The sequence below is a fragment of the Stigmatopora nigra genome, chromosome 12 (genome assembly GCF_051989575.1).
Source record: "Stigmatopora nigra isolate UIUO_SnigA chromosome 12, RoL_Snig_1.1, whole genome shotgun sequence".
NCBI classification, from domain to species: Eukaryota; Metazoa; Chordata; class Actinopteri; order Syngnathiformes; family Syngnathidae; genus Stigmatopora; species Stigmatopora nigra.
In genome coordinates, this window is record NC_135519.1 from 10,232,855 (window position 1) to 10,251,946 (window position 19,092).

General features: G+C 37.9%; 1 protein-coding gene across 1 annotated transcript in view; it reads right to left on the reverse strand.

Moving 5' to 3' along the window:
* LOC144205735 (zinc finger matrin-type protein 4) overlaps positions 1 to 9,407 on the reverse strand; it is a 35,988-nt gene extending 26,581 nt beyond the window's left edge. Inside the window, exon 1 of the mRNA XM_077730300.1 lies at positions 8,890 to 9,407. Coding sequence (XP_077586426.1) covers positions 8,890 to 8,928 — 39 coding nt within the window. The 5' untranslated portion in view covers positions 8,929 to 9,407. The remainder of the gene's footprint in view (positions 1 to 8,889) is intronic.
* Positions 9,408 to 19,092: the final 9,685 nt, after the last annotated feature.

Below are 19,092 nucleotides of genomic sequence, written 5' to 3' on the forward strand. Positions count from 1 at the left end.
AACGTGAACTCTAAGCCTCTTCAATGAAATCTCCGTGCCTCTGGCCTATTATTCATTAAAAAGCTGTCACTGCATTTAGAGGTGGCTTTCATATCTTTCTAATAACCGCTCATATATTTTTCCACCACCTGAGCATGGAATAGTCATTTGAATTTGAACATTCCATGTATAGCCTGATAGCTCTGTTCAAAATGAATATCTCTTCTAAAGGCAGATATATCTAAATTTTTAACGGAGTTGGAGGCACCTAATCCCTCAACCTCATACATTTCAAGATACTAATTATTAAGATGAGCCTCTAAACAATTTAAACTATCTAACCAAAAACCGTGAAAGCAACCACCTAACTAATTACCTATAAAGCTCAAATCCTAGCACAAATCCTAATTCATTGTCTTTTTTTGTCGCATTTCCCATTGAGTTTCATTTCTGCACAGTATTTCTTAGAAGGAAGAATCTGTATAAAAAGCACAGCGGGCAATTGCAGCACTGTTTTTTTAATAAGCTGGTGCCAACTTCACTTAGAAGTCTTGTTGCCTTTCTTCCACTATTTTAGTAGTCACTCATTTGTTTGACCAAAAAAAGCAGTTTTTCCCAAATAAAGAAATGTCAGTATACAATATAGGAAAAGAAATATTGATCCCAGCCTGTGGTACAATGACCTGTTTAATAACTCACCCATGAGGCCAACAAGCCTTATAATATGAACCCTCATACATAGCAAAAGCACTGAGCTGTGCCACTTTGATGGTTAACATCATAAGCAACGCTGTTTCTTTCTGCCCCTCGAAATTTGTGTTCACTGAGGAGAAGAGCTCTATTTTCCACAGGCGCAATCAAAGGTTCCAGGCAGTCTGGTAATAAGAAAAAAAGAAATTCTTCAAAGGAATCCAAAAGTTAGTTCCACGCATTTGCACTGCAGTGAATCTCTTTGTGCTAAATACAGAAAACGAATGCAAATACAGCATGGTATAAACAGATTTGAAGGTGAAAAATAGAAATACAAAATGCAAGCAGAAATAGCTGACACAAACAATGTCTGTATTTCTTTATACCTGCTTTTACAGTTTTACTCATGCATTCATTCATTTTCAAAGTTGCTTGTCCTCGTCAGGGTCGAGTAGTGTTGGAGCCTCGGAGCTCAGTGCGAGCGAAAGGCGGACTACAACTTAGACTGTTTTTATTTTTTAACTGATCCTGATTCATTTTGGTTCCAAACCGCACATTTCGCACCGTTTCTCTCCATCTGCAATCTGAACACTCTGCTGGTATGCCTTGCTTCCCCTTGCTTGCCCCTCCTATAGTGCAAGCATGGCCTCGAGTGCAGTGATTATTCATGAAGGACAGAGTAGACTAGACTTATCTACTCTCGAGAAAGAAGAGCTACTGTATCATGCATTCTACCACTACTGCACAGGATTACAGTGCATCTAGAATTGAAGTAATCTTCTAGGCGAGTGATAACTTCCCTAAATTATGCATTACAATTGTGAAGGGGATTGCTGTTTGCTTATTGGCATTTGAAGAGTTTTATTTTAGTAAATATTTAAGTGCAAAACAATCTGCAGATTAGAAGAGCTGCAGAGAAAGTTCTTGGTTTACTTGAACAAGGAGCCATTATTGACCAACAAAGATTACGGACAATGATCTCTCCTTATTCATTAAGTGCAAAGAGAATATAAAACACAACAAGTTGGTAAAATAATGCTCAACTCCAGGTTTGTTTGAGGTATAATGTTTTTTTTTAACTTGGCCTTTCCTGTATGTGCTATGATCAGACAAAAAAAATGCAGAAATTGAAGGCTTATTTCCAATACTTGCCAATACCAATTACTAATTGCAATACCATAAATGATAAAATAGGTGTATTCATATTGTTTGTTCATGTTGCATGCCACTTATCCTCACAAAGGTCGCAGGGCTGCTGGAGTCTATCCCACCTAACTACTGACAGTTATGTTTAACCCCCAAAAACCCTTTCTTTGTTATAAACCTTGCTTCTGGATCCATTAATCTCAGAGAGTCCAAAAAATTTGCAAGCGAGTGCTCAAAATCCTTTAGCTCATTCTCTCCACACATTCTGACTAAACCATATTGCTTGTGAAGCATCAAAGTTCATCTGTCAGGGGCCCTAGTTGTATTAATGGCAGATTGTGTCCTTAGGGCTACAATATGGACTCATTACAGCCTGACTCAGGTTGCTGAAAAAAAAGCAAAAAAGTTTTCCAGTAATACAGAGCCTTAATCCTACTTCCCGTGTGTGTAGCAGCAGAGTCTTAGGAAATACTTAATGGGGGGTAAAGAACATGGAGTGGTTATGTTGTTGTAACATATGGGAGAAGATATATTAGATGGCAACAAAACTGTTGGAGTCTCCTTATTCTATTAGTGTCGGAATGTTCTCTTTAATTGTGTTTGGGAAACTTTGCAGACAAACACTTAATGAGCTGTTTGGCAACTAAAGTACTCATTGTTTTTGCACCCACATTCAATATCACATCTGTAGTGTAAAGCTCCAGGGGGTGTTAAAAATAAAAGTCTAAACAAGTGTAAGAGAGAAATAAAAGCTTAATAAACAAGCTGAATAAACAAATACAAGGAATAAATAAAACAGACATAAAAAAAACCAAATAATAAAAAAGTACGTTAAAAAGATTTAATGAGAAGCTACAGAAAAAATGGTTTAATGAATTTAAAAAAAATGAAACCAATTCAAGTGAAGCAAAAATGTCATTTTGGAGTACCCTCACTCAATCCCTCAACGCTCATTGCATCACCCAATTAGGAACCAAATACAGACTCTTTGTGAGGTGACACAAAGGGCTGCCAAAATGCACACAATACAATTCATACTTGACAGACTCCCACTTCCTTCAAGTGTGATGCTTCAACTTTAAAGCAGCACTGTTTAAGTGCATATAAATAGAATCCTTCATTATACGACTGACAGCAAATGAAACAATGTTGTCTTGAGACTCGTCCACAAGCATCCTTGTGGGATCAACTGCCAATCTCTGACTTCCAATTACATTAGTGTATGTATTTGGCTGTTTTTACACACAAATATGTTCTAACTGATGGCGTTTGCGAGTTCGGAACTCCGATGTATGGAAACAAATGGCATTTAACCAAAATGAAAATTTCACTAATAGATGTCAGCAAAGTAGCATTTATTTTTGTTGGTTATTTTCAGTTTTGCTGTAAGAAAGAAACCATTATTGGATGAATTAATTCCTTATGATATTGACCCTAATAATGTTGTTCTTTTTACGAGCTTTCCAAAATGTATACAGTATCTCAGAAATACTACGTACAATGTTTTTTCTTAAGATTTGCCCTTTAAGTAACACATTTTTACTCCCTATTGAACCCATGAATATGGCGGGGAAAATTGTGAATCAGACGGTGGCTTACATGCGAGAAATTGTAAAATTCAATGATTTTAAGGCAATTTTAATTGTGCAGTTTATACCTAAATACGGTAATGTAATGTATTGTAATGTCATGTAATTTAACATAGTCGAATTTAATGTGATGTGATGTAATATAGTATAATTTAATGTAATGTAATATAATACCACAACAAAACATAATGTGATACGTTTTATATAATTAATTGAGTTAGATACTACGATTTTTCTTTTTCACTAAGGCGTGAGCTTTAAGGATACGCTGAGACCACCGCATCACAATGTGAAGTGGATTAAATGGGCCATGACCTTGCAGCACCTTGCATCTATAAATAGCAGTCTGTGTGTGATGTCTGCCCTTTGAGCCATGTGATATAGTAATTTGCCATATAAAATGAATCAATAAGGGTGTGGTTACATCTTTTTGCCTGTGACTTCTGTCTCCCACACATATGAGTAAATTCTGTTATGAACAAAGTCATTGAATTACATTAATCTTGTAAGTAAAGGCAATATTTTACTCCTATGAGCCTAAATAGTATTTAATCAGTGTCTCAACTTTTTAGGTGATAGTTCATCTTTTTGTGTTTCATGGGGAAATTAAAAAGGTTTGACTAAATATTTACCAATATATTTTCATGACTAGGCTTGAGTTTATAGAGTGGGACATGAGAACCGACAAATAAACTATGAAAACACTTGCAACAAACAGCTATATTTGTTTTTTTTTTTTGTAATTCCCATAGACACTAAGTCAGTGCCAATGCTATATTTATTCTTAATAGAACCTAAATGACTTGTTTTTATAAGTGCATGAACATTTTTATACATGGTATGTTTTTTTTTTCCACAGACAAATGATCTTGAGGGAATTTCTATTTTAGATAAATATAAGGCAAACGTTAGTTTGAAATTAAAGTGGGTATAAATCAAAATTTGTAATCTAATTACAGTGTATACTAAACATTTTGGAGATACTTAACTAAAACCTACATATAAAACTATACTTTCTAATTGTTCTTTTTACAAGCTTTCCAAAAGCAGTCTGACTTTGTTTGAACAGCTAACACACGCAAATAACATATTTTTTCATTCAATGTAGGCAGGTTGCTATGCAAAAAAAAAAAAATAATAACAGTCAGATACATCCGTAGAGAAATGTCATCAAATCTTCTTGACCCCACTACCTAACACCGTGGGTTATGCTCAAAATGTCAAAGTGTTATCCCTTTTATGTATGGGAGGGTCGTATGTGACATTTTAAAGTCAAATGTCACTCACGTGGTTGGAGCAATGTGATTATGTATTTCAATATTTTGCTACCTCGTCCCCTAATGTATCCAAAATATCCCCCTCACTTATCCTGCCTACCTGGCAAACAGCCAGTTTGTGAGTACAGTGATGCAGGAAAAGAAAATTGATTTCTAAAGAGGTCTATCTGCTTGGCCCCACATATGAAAAAAATGCAAGTAGTTATCCAACACTGATATTACCATAACATGACATGCTTGAGATATTTATTAAAGATGTGACTGGTTCCGACTGAGTGATACATGAATCACGATATTCGAACATTTCAGTAAACTAGTCATTACTAGAGCAACACAATTTTAATGATATGAGCTTTGTCTCAAAACGAGAGAGGGAAAGATCTATTTGACACTCTCAATTACTTCAGTGTGTACACAACCACAGCAGGCAGCTCCATATTGCGTATTATGCTGCTATTAATGAACGAAGACTGAGAAAGGTCAAATGGGCCACACTCTGATGCACTAACACACGCACACACAAGCACGCACATAAGCAATGATCCAGATACACCCGTGCAAACGCTGGCACGCAAACAGTCATTGGAAAGGTCACAAAATACAGTGCCTGTGTGTGAGTGTGCCCATGTGTGAAAGAGAAGGATATTTGAAGATTATATGCTGCCTGTTGCTATGCAGCGTATCATTGAATACGTGAAGTGATCAATCAATTACAGGGAGTCGTCAGATTACAATTTCCTAGATCTACAACGTTTCAACTTTACGACAGCGGTGCCTAGCCCACCATTTAGTTCCCAGCATAATTGTTTCTGTTATCGTTCTTGTCTGCATTTATGCACTGAGAGTATTTTTGCCTGTTTTGCCCTTATTTATTCCATTATGGCCCCAAAGAAGAAAGTAGTATTTTCTGTTGACACTGGTCAGGCAAAAATAAAAGCAAATACCATGTAAAAAAGCGTTTAACATCATGAAAATATTGAGGTAAGGAAAAACAATAAAACATTCGTGAAGATACACTGCAAAAGCACCTTGCTTATACTATCCAAACCCACCCCTAAAAGCAGTTTTGTGTTCACACAGACCTTATGTAGCTAAAAGTCATGAACATGTTTCCTTGGCAGCAGCTCTCAGAGCCTTGTCCCCCGTTGTAAAGACTGGATCAGTACCGTTTTTTATGGAACACATTCAATAACCATTTTCAAACAATCAACATCTTTTCCTAATGAACAAATGCATTAAATTATTGGTCGTTTGAATGTCTCAGGTTTTTTTTTTCTTTTTGTCTGGTTATTTGAGATCACAGGAGAGCGAACACTTTTCAAGAGCATGGTTACCCGGCTAACCCCTCCAGGGTTGAGTAAATTATGCCAGTTGGTTAATCAGATTCTCCTCCACTTGCACTTCACCACCTCGTGAGAGACCAACAGTGGCATGGCGAAATGGACTATTTCTGAGTGGCTCAGAGCACTTCTACATTATGCACGCGCTAATAAACGTGTATTATTTATTTTATGCAGTGATTCTTTTTAAATCTGCCCAAAGGACTGGTCAGGTTGCTTTCTTGGCCATGGATTAGAAAGTGCAAAATTACAACAGGGTCTGACTCCGAATGTTTTGTAATAGGGCATTTTTTTCATTTTATAAGACTTTAGAAAAGTAATATATATCCCAAAGAAATGTTATATATGTTCTTCAGTTCATTTTCTGTTCTGCTTAGCCTCACAAGGGTCACAGGGGTCTGGAGCCCACCGCAGCCAAATTGGGGCAGTACGCAGAGGACTCATGGCTAGGGAAAATTGTTCATCAAGTCTACCATTCATGATTTTAGGCTGTGAGGGGGAAACCGGGTAAAACCCACAGGAGTACGGGAAAAACTTCACAAAGAAAGGCCGGGGATTAAACAATCAATCTCTGAACTGTGTGGTGGACATGCTAATCACCCTTCCACTGGGTCGCCTTTCTTAATAAATTGAAGGATCCAATTAGAATACTATAACTATTTCAATTTCTACTCTTCGCATCTATTGGCCATTGGTAAATTTGGTGGAAAGCTCTTGGAAGTTGTCAATGTGTCTAGTGATTTAACACATTGTTGGTAGAGATGCGACTATTTTACAATTATACAAAAATATGATCAATCACCAATTTCATGAAAGTCAGTGAGATTTGCAGAACAAAGTCACTTGAAAATGGGAATGCAACAAAATTAAAAAAATAAAAAACTTCACAACTCTAGCCACATTCCGAGGAATCTTATGCATGAAACAATGTACCATATTGGTAAATTACTTACACGTCATTAAGTCATTAGGTCGTTCATTAAGATGTTGTCATTAAGTTAATCTATTCCTCCCCAACTGCAGTTTAAAACTAAATCAACAGGAATATCTTGGAGAAACACCAAGAGCTCAGGCCGGCCAGATGGCACTAACTTGGTTACCTGTAACATGATGGATTGTAATCAGTGCTAACTCATTTAGAACAAATAGTAAGACTCTCAGTTGAGGGACTGTTTACATGCTTCTGGTGCTGGTGTTTGTGGAGGGAAAAAAACAGTTAAAATTGGCTCAGCATTGCATTTTAATTATGAGCTCCTCTTAACAGAGTTTGCAGCAAGTAACTATGCTAATTTGATTTCGTTTATTTAAAATCTGCTCCCTTGCCTAGCACAAGATAATGAAACTGTATTTGATCATGCTGGAACAGTATTACACTGTCTGCACCCCATTTTGTCTATAATGTCAAAAACGAGCCAAAAACGCAAGAACCGGGTAAGAGAATAACTTGAATGTAATCACAATGTTTGTATGTAAATAATAAGAATAAAAAAATAGATAGAGTGGCTCAACACCAAGTTCCCATTTTTTTTTCATGTGTGGTATTGTGTTGCTTACTGTATTTTCCTAATATTACTCCATCTTCAATATATATAATACATTTTCGTTATACTTCCCAAAATCTGGCAACTTCAACGGATGAAATAGCAAACAATTCAAGACGTATAAAGTACTTTAGTAAATACCACAATAACTAAAGTTGACTCAGGATTATAAAAAAACTGATTTCATCTTGAGGTGTACTTAAATTACTAGGTAATGAGGATCAGCTTGTCAAAGATTGATTTTTTGGTGAATTTTAGTTCAGCCTTGAAAACTTACAGTCACACAAAATATCAATTTTTCTGTTCCCATTTTATTTTAGACACTTTGACAAGTATGGTTGAGTTGTAATCACTTGCAATTTGCCAAACTGGCAAGCCAAGATCAATAAGGATGCACAAACCACAGTGTGAGTCCTTTGCTGCATGTCAAAAAATAGACCTGACTGGACTCAAAAGATTGAGGGTGCTGAGGGAAATGAATGATCTTTTCTAAAGAATGAATCAATGCCTTCTTGTAAAGAGAAAGGAAAAACACAATTGTACTGCACATCCTAAGGGTTGCCAGAGCCTATCCCAGCTGACTTCAAGCAAACTACACCCTAGACTGGTCGCCAGTCATACGTAGGGCATACAGAGAGACAAACAACCAGTAATACTCGAGTAAACCATGACACCATCAGGTGGCTCCATTCATCTATTAGTCATACATTAGTTTATTCTTTGAAACTCTTTTCTAAAACTTTTTTTTTCTTGTTTCATTCAAATTCCCGAACATAAATATCCAGCAGGGTAAATGCATAAAATAAATAATAATCTGTTTTAATTAATCACATGATAGAATGAACCAAATATTTAAAAAAAAATCCCTTGGTTCATTCATCAGTGATCGGAATATTTATTCACATAGTTTTCATTTCCACTTGGAACAGAAATGTCTTATTCAATAAAATGTTTGTGTTCTTACATGGTTTAATCATTTCTGTATTAACATGGTGATGCACACGGCATTATCAAAAGTCCACTTCTACCTGCGCTTCTTAAAGACAATACTCTTCTATGACTACATTGATTTTTTAAGACAATAACCCATCTATGATCAACTCTGTCTTTCCTGTCTTTACGGTCAAAAATATGCATCTTGAGTGAGCTTAATCATCATGATAGAAACTTAAGCATAATTAACCTGTCACTTAATCACAATACTTCTTCAATTTACTCATTGTTGTATTGCATTGCATTGTTTTACTACTCAGCATCTCTACAAAATCTCTCTTTAATAAACACACTTTGAATCCATGTATCTTCCCGTGATAAGTTAAGGTCTCACCTTGCAGAGGTTAACCCTCTCTCCAGATTCGACAACCATCCGTCAGCCGAGTGTTTTCACTGGTACACCTGCACCTTCCAAATCCCTCAAACAGCACCAAAAAAGACTTTTATTGTATCTTGGCGGTCCTCCTCCTTGGTGCAATTGTCACAAGCGCGCACGAGCACACGCAAGTCTCCTCTTGTTGCGCGTGTCCTCTATCGGCTCCTTTCAGCCGTGTGCCGCGGAGGCAAGAAGCGCAGCGCCGTGGACATGATCCTTCACTCCGACACGCGCAACGACGACTGTTGGCGGAGAGACGGAGCCTACCCGGGAAGAGATCCCAGCACTGATGAGAAGGGGGAGAGGGAAGGGAGAGGTGCTGGTGATGATGATGATGAAGATGATGATGATGGTGATGATGATGATGATGCGGATGATGATGAGATGCTCAGCTTGTCCAGGGATGAATGAAAAGACTGGGAGCCCTTGACTTGCATCGTGCATGCGCGTGTGCACTTTGGATGCAGGAAATACCAGTGTGTGGAAGCATAGGGTAAGTTTTGCACCCACACTGATATTACAAGGATTATATAAAAAATAATCACAAAGTGTGGACTATGTGACTCATAGTAGTTGTGCACACACACACACACACACACACACACACACACACACACACACACACACACACACACACACACACACAGACACACACAAACACTAACACTCCGCTTTGTTTACTTTATACAATGGGAGAGGGAATGTCCTCATAGAGTTTAGTTATTTAGTTAGTTGGTTATTCAGTTAGTTAGTAGTCAGGCAGGCAGTCAGACAGTCAGGCAGTCAGGCAGTCAGTTAGTCAGTTAGTTGGTTGTATGGTTGAGCTCGATCAGTAAAGCTTGATTTAAATACACATTGGCTATAAATTACAAAAACAAAGAAAAAAAACTCTTTTTGTCGTTGTTGTTGTTTTGCAACTTCCACCATTCGCGTATACCTTGGAATGGTTTCGTTTGACTTTGCTTTCTATATATCTGCCTCAAAATGATAGCCTCTAGGCTTGACATGTCATTTAAGTGTGTCAGTGTGAAGTAATTAAATTTTTACATGTATCTTGAATGTAATCATCGTATAATTGAGAGATAAAAGACAGCCATTGGAGAAGTCCGACTGCCAGGGAAGATCATCGCCCACAAACTCTCCACAGCACACCCTTTCTGACGGCTAATTAGAGAGTAGAGTTGACATTTAAAAAATTAAATATTCAAATTGGATTCATTCAACCAGATATTAATGAGATTGAGCTTCTCTACTGAAGGACTTAAAAAGGACTGAATAAAGTAGCTCGAAAAATTACATTCTAGGCCCAACAATGAAAATTGTTTTGGTAACCTTGCAAAATCCATCCATCAATGTTCATAATAGCAAATTTAACTTGACTAGTACTAGTCTGCTGGTCTTTCGATCAGTGACTGCTTTGGAACATGAGGGTGTGTAACTTGAGATACAAGCGGCTCCCGAAGGTAGGAACAATGAATCTTGACGCTGGCTAAAAATATAATAACTGTATCCTGGCATGAAGCTTCGACAATTTCTTTTTAATTTGCACTATAAAGTTCAATTTTATTCAGTGATTCTCTTTTGTGGTTACATCATAAAATATATAGATACAATACAAGTCATACAAGATTTTTAACATCACACTTGAACTCTTGTTGTATTTGACATTTAATGCATGTTTCCTCAGGGCTTTTTGTTTTGCGGTCAAATGGACCTACTTTGTGGTTTCTACAATGTGTACTCCAGTAGTACAAGTTCTTTTCCTATAGTGCGATGATTCCTATGCTCTATAAATAAACTAGATGTGTTGCATTACCCATCAGAAGAATTTATGGTCTGGAAGGTTGATGAGTCTTCATCAACATTATTAACAATGCACGGGGAGACAATTGTGGCTTGATTTGACCAATTGAGAAAATCCAAAGTTCCGCAAATGTACACTTTATTGGAATTGGAAAGTATTTTAGACAAAGCTGAATGTGCTAATAGTGAGAGGACAATCAGAAATCCCAAAATGACTTGTAAATAAAACTACTGCTAAGAATAACTTCCTCCTAGACGTAATGCGGCAAGCAAACACATTGCCATGTCCCCCGGCTGTTTTCTATGTATATTCCTAGTTCAATTATCCCATTCTATGCACAAATGTCTATTTGTAGGAAAATGGGACACCATTACATGCTTTCAGGGGCGTTTGATGACACTCATTGTTGGCACTTCACAGCTCAGACAAGGCACTCAGGCACACACCAGCACGCATGATTGTGGTCACCAAGGAAGCTAATGCCGACAAACTCAATGACGCAATCAATGCACACCGACCAGATAAAAGGGCTAATTCATCAAACCTCAGGCTTGCCCTAGGATAAATATTGCCAGTGCCAATCTGCAAAAAATGGGCAGGATGCAGGAGTGCACAAGTGTGTGTTTGAGTTTGGCTTTTCACTTTACTCCGAGCTAAATTCAGTCTTTCAAACATAACGTCTAATGTTGCCCATGGCCAACTCTCCCCGAAGTAAGAGCAAATCGGCTGACAGAGCTGTGTGATAAAAGGTTGTATGTATTTTTTCCGAGTGCTTGTCAGATGTTTGGCCTATTTTATGTACATGTCTATTTGGGCAAAGAGTTGGAAATCCTATGTTGTGGTGTCACTGTACCTGTTCTGCAAGGCTTTGGTGAATTTAAAAGCCTAAATGAAGGCATAAACGTAGTACAGAGGATGCTTGTTCCACGGAATGAAAAGGCCATTAGTGCATGACATGGCTTTATTGTTTGTTTGAAACCGCTAAGGAGTGTTGTACAAGAATGTGAACACACAGGCCATGTATATTTTATAGAGATGCCTAAGCTACCACAAGATGATAGTCAACATTGTTTTCAGTGCATCTGTGATTGTGATTGATGTCTCGGTTGTCATCTAAGGTCGTAGTTAATCCATTTTCTATGGTGTTTCCTATATTTATGTCCTTGGTTAGCCAAGTGTCGCGGAGGTGCTGGAGCCTATCTCAGGCAACTATGGCAGTATGTGGGGAAGAGCCTGTATTGATTCTTAGCCAGTCGCATGTCATAAGGAGAAAAAACACTATTCATCGTCATATTCATATCTAGGTACGATGTAATGTGGTCAATCATATGTGATGTACGAATGCAAGTTTTCTTTGTCATTTGCAGGTTTAGTAGAAGAATAAGTATTTTAGGGATACGCTGAATTAGGACTACATTCTAAATGCTAGTGATAATGAGAAAAACTCCCTCAAATGCCATTAGATATATATATTTATATATGTATTTCTATTTCTCATCACGATGAAGAAAACAACACAAGTGGGACCTCGGCTCCATTACACTTAAAGTAGGGCATGAAAGCGAAAGCGCAGTCTTCAAGGGTAAAGGCAAATCAGTGGAGATTAGAGTATACACTTAATTTTGACCTAAAGCCATTCGCAAACTACCTTGATGGGGCACTGTTTATATTTAGATACAATTTTACATGTGTTTATGTGACAAGGGATATTTCGAAAGATACTTCCCTTCTGGTCATACATCAGGTTTTTTTTTTTTTTACATCTCTACATCACTGACCAAGGAGAATCTAAGGCTCGCTCTGCAAATTGAAGTTACCACTGGGTCTATGTTAAAAATTTAAAATCTCAAATTAATAAATAGACAGATTGTGTAGAGCATGAATTGGATAAAATTAATTCTTCTCAGAGGCATACACAAAGAGTTGCAGCCAAGCAACTTTGAGGTAAATATAGACTCAAGCTCTCTTTAATGTGGTGTTTATTGGAATGGTGAATCAAGGATGCAGGTTTAATTTCATGGGCATCAGCAGCTCTTACAAAGATAGTACATACAGTATAGTAATATTAGGGCTTCATTGTAACCATAAATACATGACTGTATTTAATTAAAGCCAAATATCACCAACCCGGAATAGACCATTTATTCATTCATTCTTTCATTTTATCATTTAAATTAAACCCCATATCTGTACTTGATTTATATTATGACAACAACAACACCTGGCAGAATGTGAATATGCATGACTGTGTCTGTCTGGTGGTAGTTTGGTGATGCAATATATGTTTATTTTCATCTCACACCAAGTAGGGATCAATGCATTTCAATCACTGATGCATTTTCAAGAACTACATTGTCGCACCTGTACATATTTATTCGTTATTTAGAGTCACACTTAGTTATTTTGTTTCTTAAATAGTGTTGGCTTCATAATACACTTTATATTTGCTGCTACTGCCACCTAGAGGAAATATTGTTGCATAGCCAATAACCAGTCTGGGTGAAAAGAAGGACAGAAAGAAAGCAAAAAGAAAGAAAGAAAGAAAAGAAAAAAGAAATAGAAAAAGAAAAAAAGAAATATCTTTTACCTATCAGGGTCAATGCTGCAGACTGCAAATATGATTTCTGTGCGGATTGTATAATATGAAAGCATAATGAATCCACAAAATACATGTTATTTTATTTTTATTGTCCACAAGTAACCTGATGCTATAGTGGTTTACCTGACTGACTCCAGTAGTGGACAGGCGTAGGCTCGATTCCCATTGGTGGCGGTATGATTGTCAATGAGACTGGTCGCTTGTCTCTTCTGTGCATTACGGCTGACTGGCGACCAGTCTAGGGTGTAGTCTGCCTTTTGCCCCAAGTCAACTGGATTTTTTTCTTGTTTTCTTTTTTAAATCTCATTGATTACATTTTTATATATTTTAATTCTTCAACTTGATAGAGCTTCCCCTATTGAGTCTTAGTCAGACAAACAGGTACCAAGTGGAAATATTTCTAACACTTCTGCTGTTGGGTGCATTTTGAGTCACATGATGGCAGTAGATGCTTCCTAATCACTTCAATGTCTGATTCAGCAAAGAAGAGGCCTCAGGGTGTCTCATAAAAAAAATGAGACAGAGGCCAAGTTGAAGCCTCAGCAAGTCTTTATGATGCAGTCAGTTGAGTGATTCCATTTAAACTAACATTAATTAAAAATATCGCGATGGCCCACACTCCCTTAGAAATCACTTGGAGTTTTGATTTACACCATCTTTTCCCCCTGGTTGCCCATAATTGCTTCCATTACTTGCAAATGACTTAGTGCTCATTACAGACGTCTGCTTGAAATTGAGATACTTTGCATTCACACTCTGAATAGCTGCCTGTGCTTGAGTGAGCTGATTTAAAATTTGTGAAGCGTGTGGAAACATTTGGTGTAGGCCCCATAAATATATAAATAAAATATGACCAAACATGTTTGTTGGTTTACTTAAGTATTTGTGGGTTTCTTTTCAATTATACGGCGGTCCAGAAGAAATTGCTCTCCGGGTCAATAAATGGCTAACTTAGGGTTTTAAGGTAAAACTTTGAAAGTTCCACTTTGTGTATTAATGTTGAAGGTGATAGTATCACTGATCATGTGACATTGATTTTTGCTTGCACTTTTCACCTCCCCCTTCCAGGCATCCCTCATAAATATATTTATGCCTAAGCTCCTTGGACGTCCGTTTCCTGGATCTCTGTTCGGCTGCATGTGATGACATGATCCTACTTTGGCTTTGTGCTCAAACCTCAAGAGATCCATAACAAGGATACCAGGATGGAAATAAAGCAGCATGGAAGCCATGCCAACAAAACATTAGTAATCTATCTCAGCTTTAATTTGATTTAGCTGTAACTCTTGTGGTCGTTGCATGCTTAGGTCACTCTTTCCTAGTTGCCAAATTCTTCCTTGAATAGATGATTTCATTTATTTTCAGTTGTTTAATGGAGAATTGATGGAAATGTGCATGGTACGGGATCTAGACTTCCTGTTACTTTGTGTGGTCACATTCACCATCTAGCTAAGGGCATACAACAGAAAGGATATTAGATGGATCTAAATTTGAATTTATAATCTGTGTGTTGTTATGTATGTAAGTAAAATTACTCTACCTACTCACCACTGTGAGACATGTAAATTTGATGATCAGCCCTCCTTTTTTTAATCATTTCCATCCTATTATTTTTTTTATGTATCTGACAATATTGATGTTATACAATGTTGACAATATCATATGAGAAAACAATGCATAAAGAGCCATTTAGTTGAAACAGTGAATATTTCATCCTGGATCAGGTCTCGGAAACGCTTCAATAACTCATCTGAGCACATTCACTTCTTTACTGTGGTCCTTCAGATCAGCCAAATGGCTAAACTAAACCTTTAATATTCTACCACATGTATTCGAATGAGAGATGGAAGTGGCCATCAAACATAATTACTCCTGAGGCCTAAACACACGCAACCCCACACACATACACCTCACTGTTATAAGTGTGCTTTGTGAATGAAGACTGTTATTCTACTAATTCAATATCCATAATTTCCTACACTTTTCTACTTAGCTGTTGCCAAAAAATGATTGACAGCTTTTGCCAAGCTGGTTCTCTCAGGTGTATGCATGAATGTGAATGTGTCTGGCATTGTTTCAGTGGGCCTGCTGTCAATGATTTATGTCTCTCAGGTGGACACATAGTAGGGAAAATGTGAGATGATATTGAGATCAGCATGTCATTTGTGTTTGTGTCACGAATCCTTTTCAGTTTAGAGTAGTAGGCTGCCATTTCAGTCTGTAAAAATGTATATTTGTGTGCGTCTCCTGGAAATTGTTCATATTTCATGCTGACATGTCTTAGCATTTGGGAAAATGTTCAGGTATTTGAAAGGAATATCAGCCTGTCATCTTAGTCGGAAGGACGTTCCTGGCGTTGCTGAGATTGATGAGAGTATCGGTCATGTCATGGAAGCTTAAAAATACAGATTAATGCAGGGCTAACTCTGAGGTCAAAGACAATTCATTCAAGGCTGCTCCTCTAATTTTCTTCTTTCGAAGGGAAATAATGACTTCCACATTCAGGTGATGTTATCAAAGGCTATCAATGATCCGGTTTGAGTATATTTGGAAAACAAGTTCACTTAATGTACAGGCCTCTAATCTGAAAGAAATACTTCAACACGTAGAAAACCCACTTAAATCCAAGCAAATAAACAGTACAAAATACAAACATGACATACAGTAGAGACTTTCTCTTCATAACCAGCAAAATTCCAGCACGATACACTTTAATTTGGCTGTATACAAAGGCTGTTGAGACCAGATGTTGGTAATTTTACAGCAATGCACGCAGGCACATTTTAAAACAGTCAGTTTACACAACTGAGTACATGAACACAACCGGCTCCATGCACAGTCAATCAAAGAGGCTCCACTCATTACCTTTAAATACGGCACGCTCACGTTACACAGAAATATTTCCCTGACGGAATGGTGTGTGAATGGTTCGTTGTTCTTGTACTTCTTGTGTGGAACAAAGAGAGTGTGAGCAATTCAATGAGCAGGTGACTTGAATGTCTCTGATGACATCATCTGTCCATGGCAGACCTTGGCAAACTGACCCCAGGGCCAGATACTTCCTGTTTGGATTTTAAGTTTAACACAATTTAACAATCTGGGCAATTATAAGTTTCTGACTGTACTACTATACACTATATTGATAAATCAACAACACCAGAAGAGGGCAGTCAAGTGTAATTCTGTGGCATAGGAAGGCGACTTATCCTGGCTCATGGTCAATTTTAGTGTGATGTGCATATTTGCTGTGTGTAGTGGATAATCCCCTTCCAATTAAAGAAAGTGTGAAACATGTACTATCTAGAATCCGAAGCAGTTCAGAGGTGAAAGCTTGGGGCTTATCAGTCACACACTCCACACATTGAGACTTGCTCTCAAAGTGCCCTGTTCAAATTCATTAGCTCATCTTTTTTTTTTTTTTTTGATCACACTGAGGTGCTATGTGGATGGATGTCAGGCTACCTGGCAGTTCCCATCAGATTAGTGGCTGTTTAAATCTTTCAGATAGCTGTGCCACGAACATGCAAACAGAGCTGGCAAGAAACAGCTTCAAAGGGTTGGCTGATAATAGTATACTATAGCGTGAGAATGTTAATGACGAGGATTATGTATTTATATACGTGGCCCGATGAGTGGTTAACGTGTCGGCCTCACAGCTCTGGGCTCTTGGGTTCAAATCCAGGTCACGTCCACTTTTATGGAGTTTTCATGTTCTTCCGGGCTTGCGTGGGTTTTCTCCGGGTACTCAGGTTTCCTCCCACATCCCTTGGCTGGACACCAATTCAGGGTGTCCCCTGCCTGTTACCAATAGTCAGCTGGGATGGATTCCAACACTCCAAGTGACACTTGTGAGGATAAGTGGTATGGAAAAGGAATATATACACACTATCTGTTCCTCTCTATTTTAGTATTACTTCAACGTATAATGTTTGTTCTTGGTTTCTGATAAATTAGAAAACTGACCCCCAAAAACGTGACTAATACTCCAATGTGATTCATATCTATTATTCCCATTCATTGTCCATTTTTTTGGAAAGTGGTATAGTAAGGTGAACATTTTTGTTCAACTTTCTTTCGGTTTCAGTTCTACTGAAATATCATAAAATAATTGTATCTATTTTGTAGGCCCATTGAGACATTGTTGCAATATTGAGTTGATTCTGTAGGGCTGAGACCTTCTGAACTTTGTGTGAGGTATCTTTCTCAGGGTCGCTTAAAAGAGTAATTATGAATCAGATAGTTTTGATAATTAATTCAAGGGTGAAAATAGAGAGAGAGAGAGACAGGGAGAGAGAGAGAGAGAGAGAGAGAGAGAGAAAGAGAGAGAGAGAGAGAGAGAGAGAGAGAGAGAGAGAGACACAGAGAGAGAGAGAGGGATATGAGAGGAAGAGAAGTATAAAAAGAAAGGGATGTGGAAAGAAAAACATAATTTATTACGCCTGAGCCCTCCTGTGAGACAGCCTCACCTCTGACAGGCAAGGAAATACTTCTCTGAACTGTGTCCCCCTTGACACCAGTGTGCAACACATACGCACCCACGTGCGCACCCACACACAACAAATTCAGTACCAAAAAAAAAGCACACACACTGAAAGTGTTAGGTACAAGGTCTGAGAAGACGTAGAAATAGAAACAAAACATTCAAGACCTGCAGATTTCTGGAAAATGTGATCTCTTCTTTTTCTCCTTCATCCTTCAACAGAGAAGAGAACAGTGTTTCAGGAAGTGTAGGGGTTAAGACCACACCGTTAGGGTGCCGACCTCTGACCCCTGATTAGCAAAGCATAGACACTAAGTGGTACATTGTGACTTCCCCACTGCTACTTTTTGGGCCATTTCACACCGCCGCAAGTTTGCTGAGAAATACAACCTCTTGAAAAAATTATAGAATCGCCAGTCCTGGTAGATGTTCATTCAGTTTTAATTTTTTTTTTTTTTGTGTAGAAAAAAAATGAAGTAAATCAAAGACATGGCCCAAAACTTTACTCAATTTAAATAGCAACTCTCTGTTGTTTTTTCTTTTGCATTTCTCAACAAGTATTGGTTTAAGAAACCCCAATGCACAAGAACTGTTTTAAAAAGCATCGAATACCAACCGGTACTGGATAAAACCCAAACGATATCAAATCCTTGTTTTGCGTTGTGTCAATTGGCAGTCCATACACTCCCGCTCACACATTTCCGACTCTTTGGGTTCTTTCTCGTCATGCCCGATATTACAAAAATGTAATCATCGCTGGAGACTTTCAAAGAGGATTAACATTCCTGGGTCGCCAACACTCAGATTTTGCCCTTCTCCCTCCCACTGCTCCCGCTTTGCTCTTTCTCCCTCACTTTAGGGCACTTTTTTCCCCTCTTATAGCCAATTATTTCTCTACTATCTAAAGTACAACCCGTTTTAAATACAACTCGAGTTGACTGTCTAATTTCCTTTTCACCCCTATTTAACTTCATTTGATTGTTCGCATTTGAGCAGGAAATGGGCAAATTGTGTTTGTGTGCTGCACTTAAACTCTAATTATAGCATTGGATCACGGGAGCTTTATTGGCTTTAACCCTGTTGACTGAGAGGAGTGCATGTGTGTGCTTCAGGCTGTCTGGTACAATGTTCTCCCAAGTCAAATTATTATGGAGACTAATGAGAAATCTTAATATGTTCTTTGTGTAATCAATTTTGACTGAATGATACAAGTGTTAAATTGTTAGCGTTTTCTCTCAAAACCCCCAATTTGCCTTAGTGTCAAGGCAGCTGTCATCA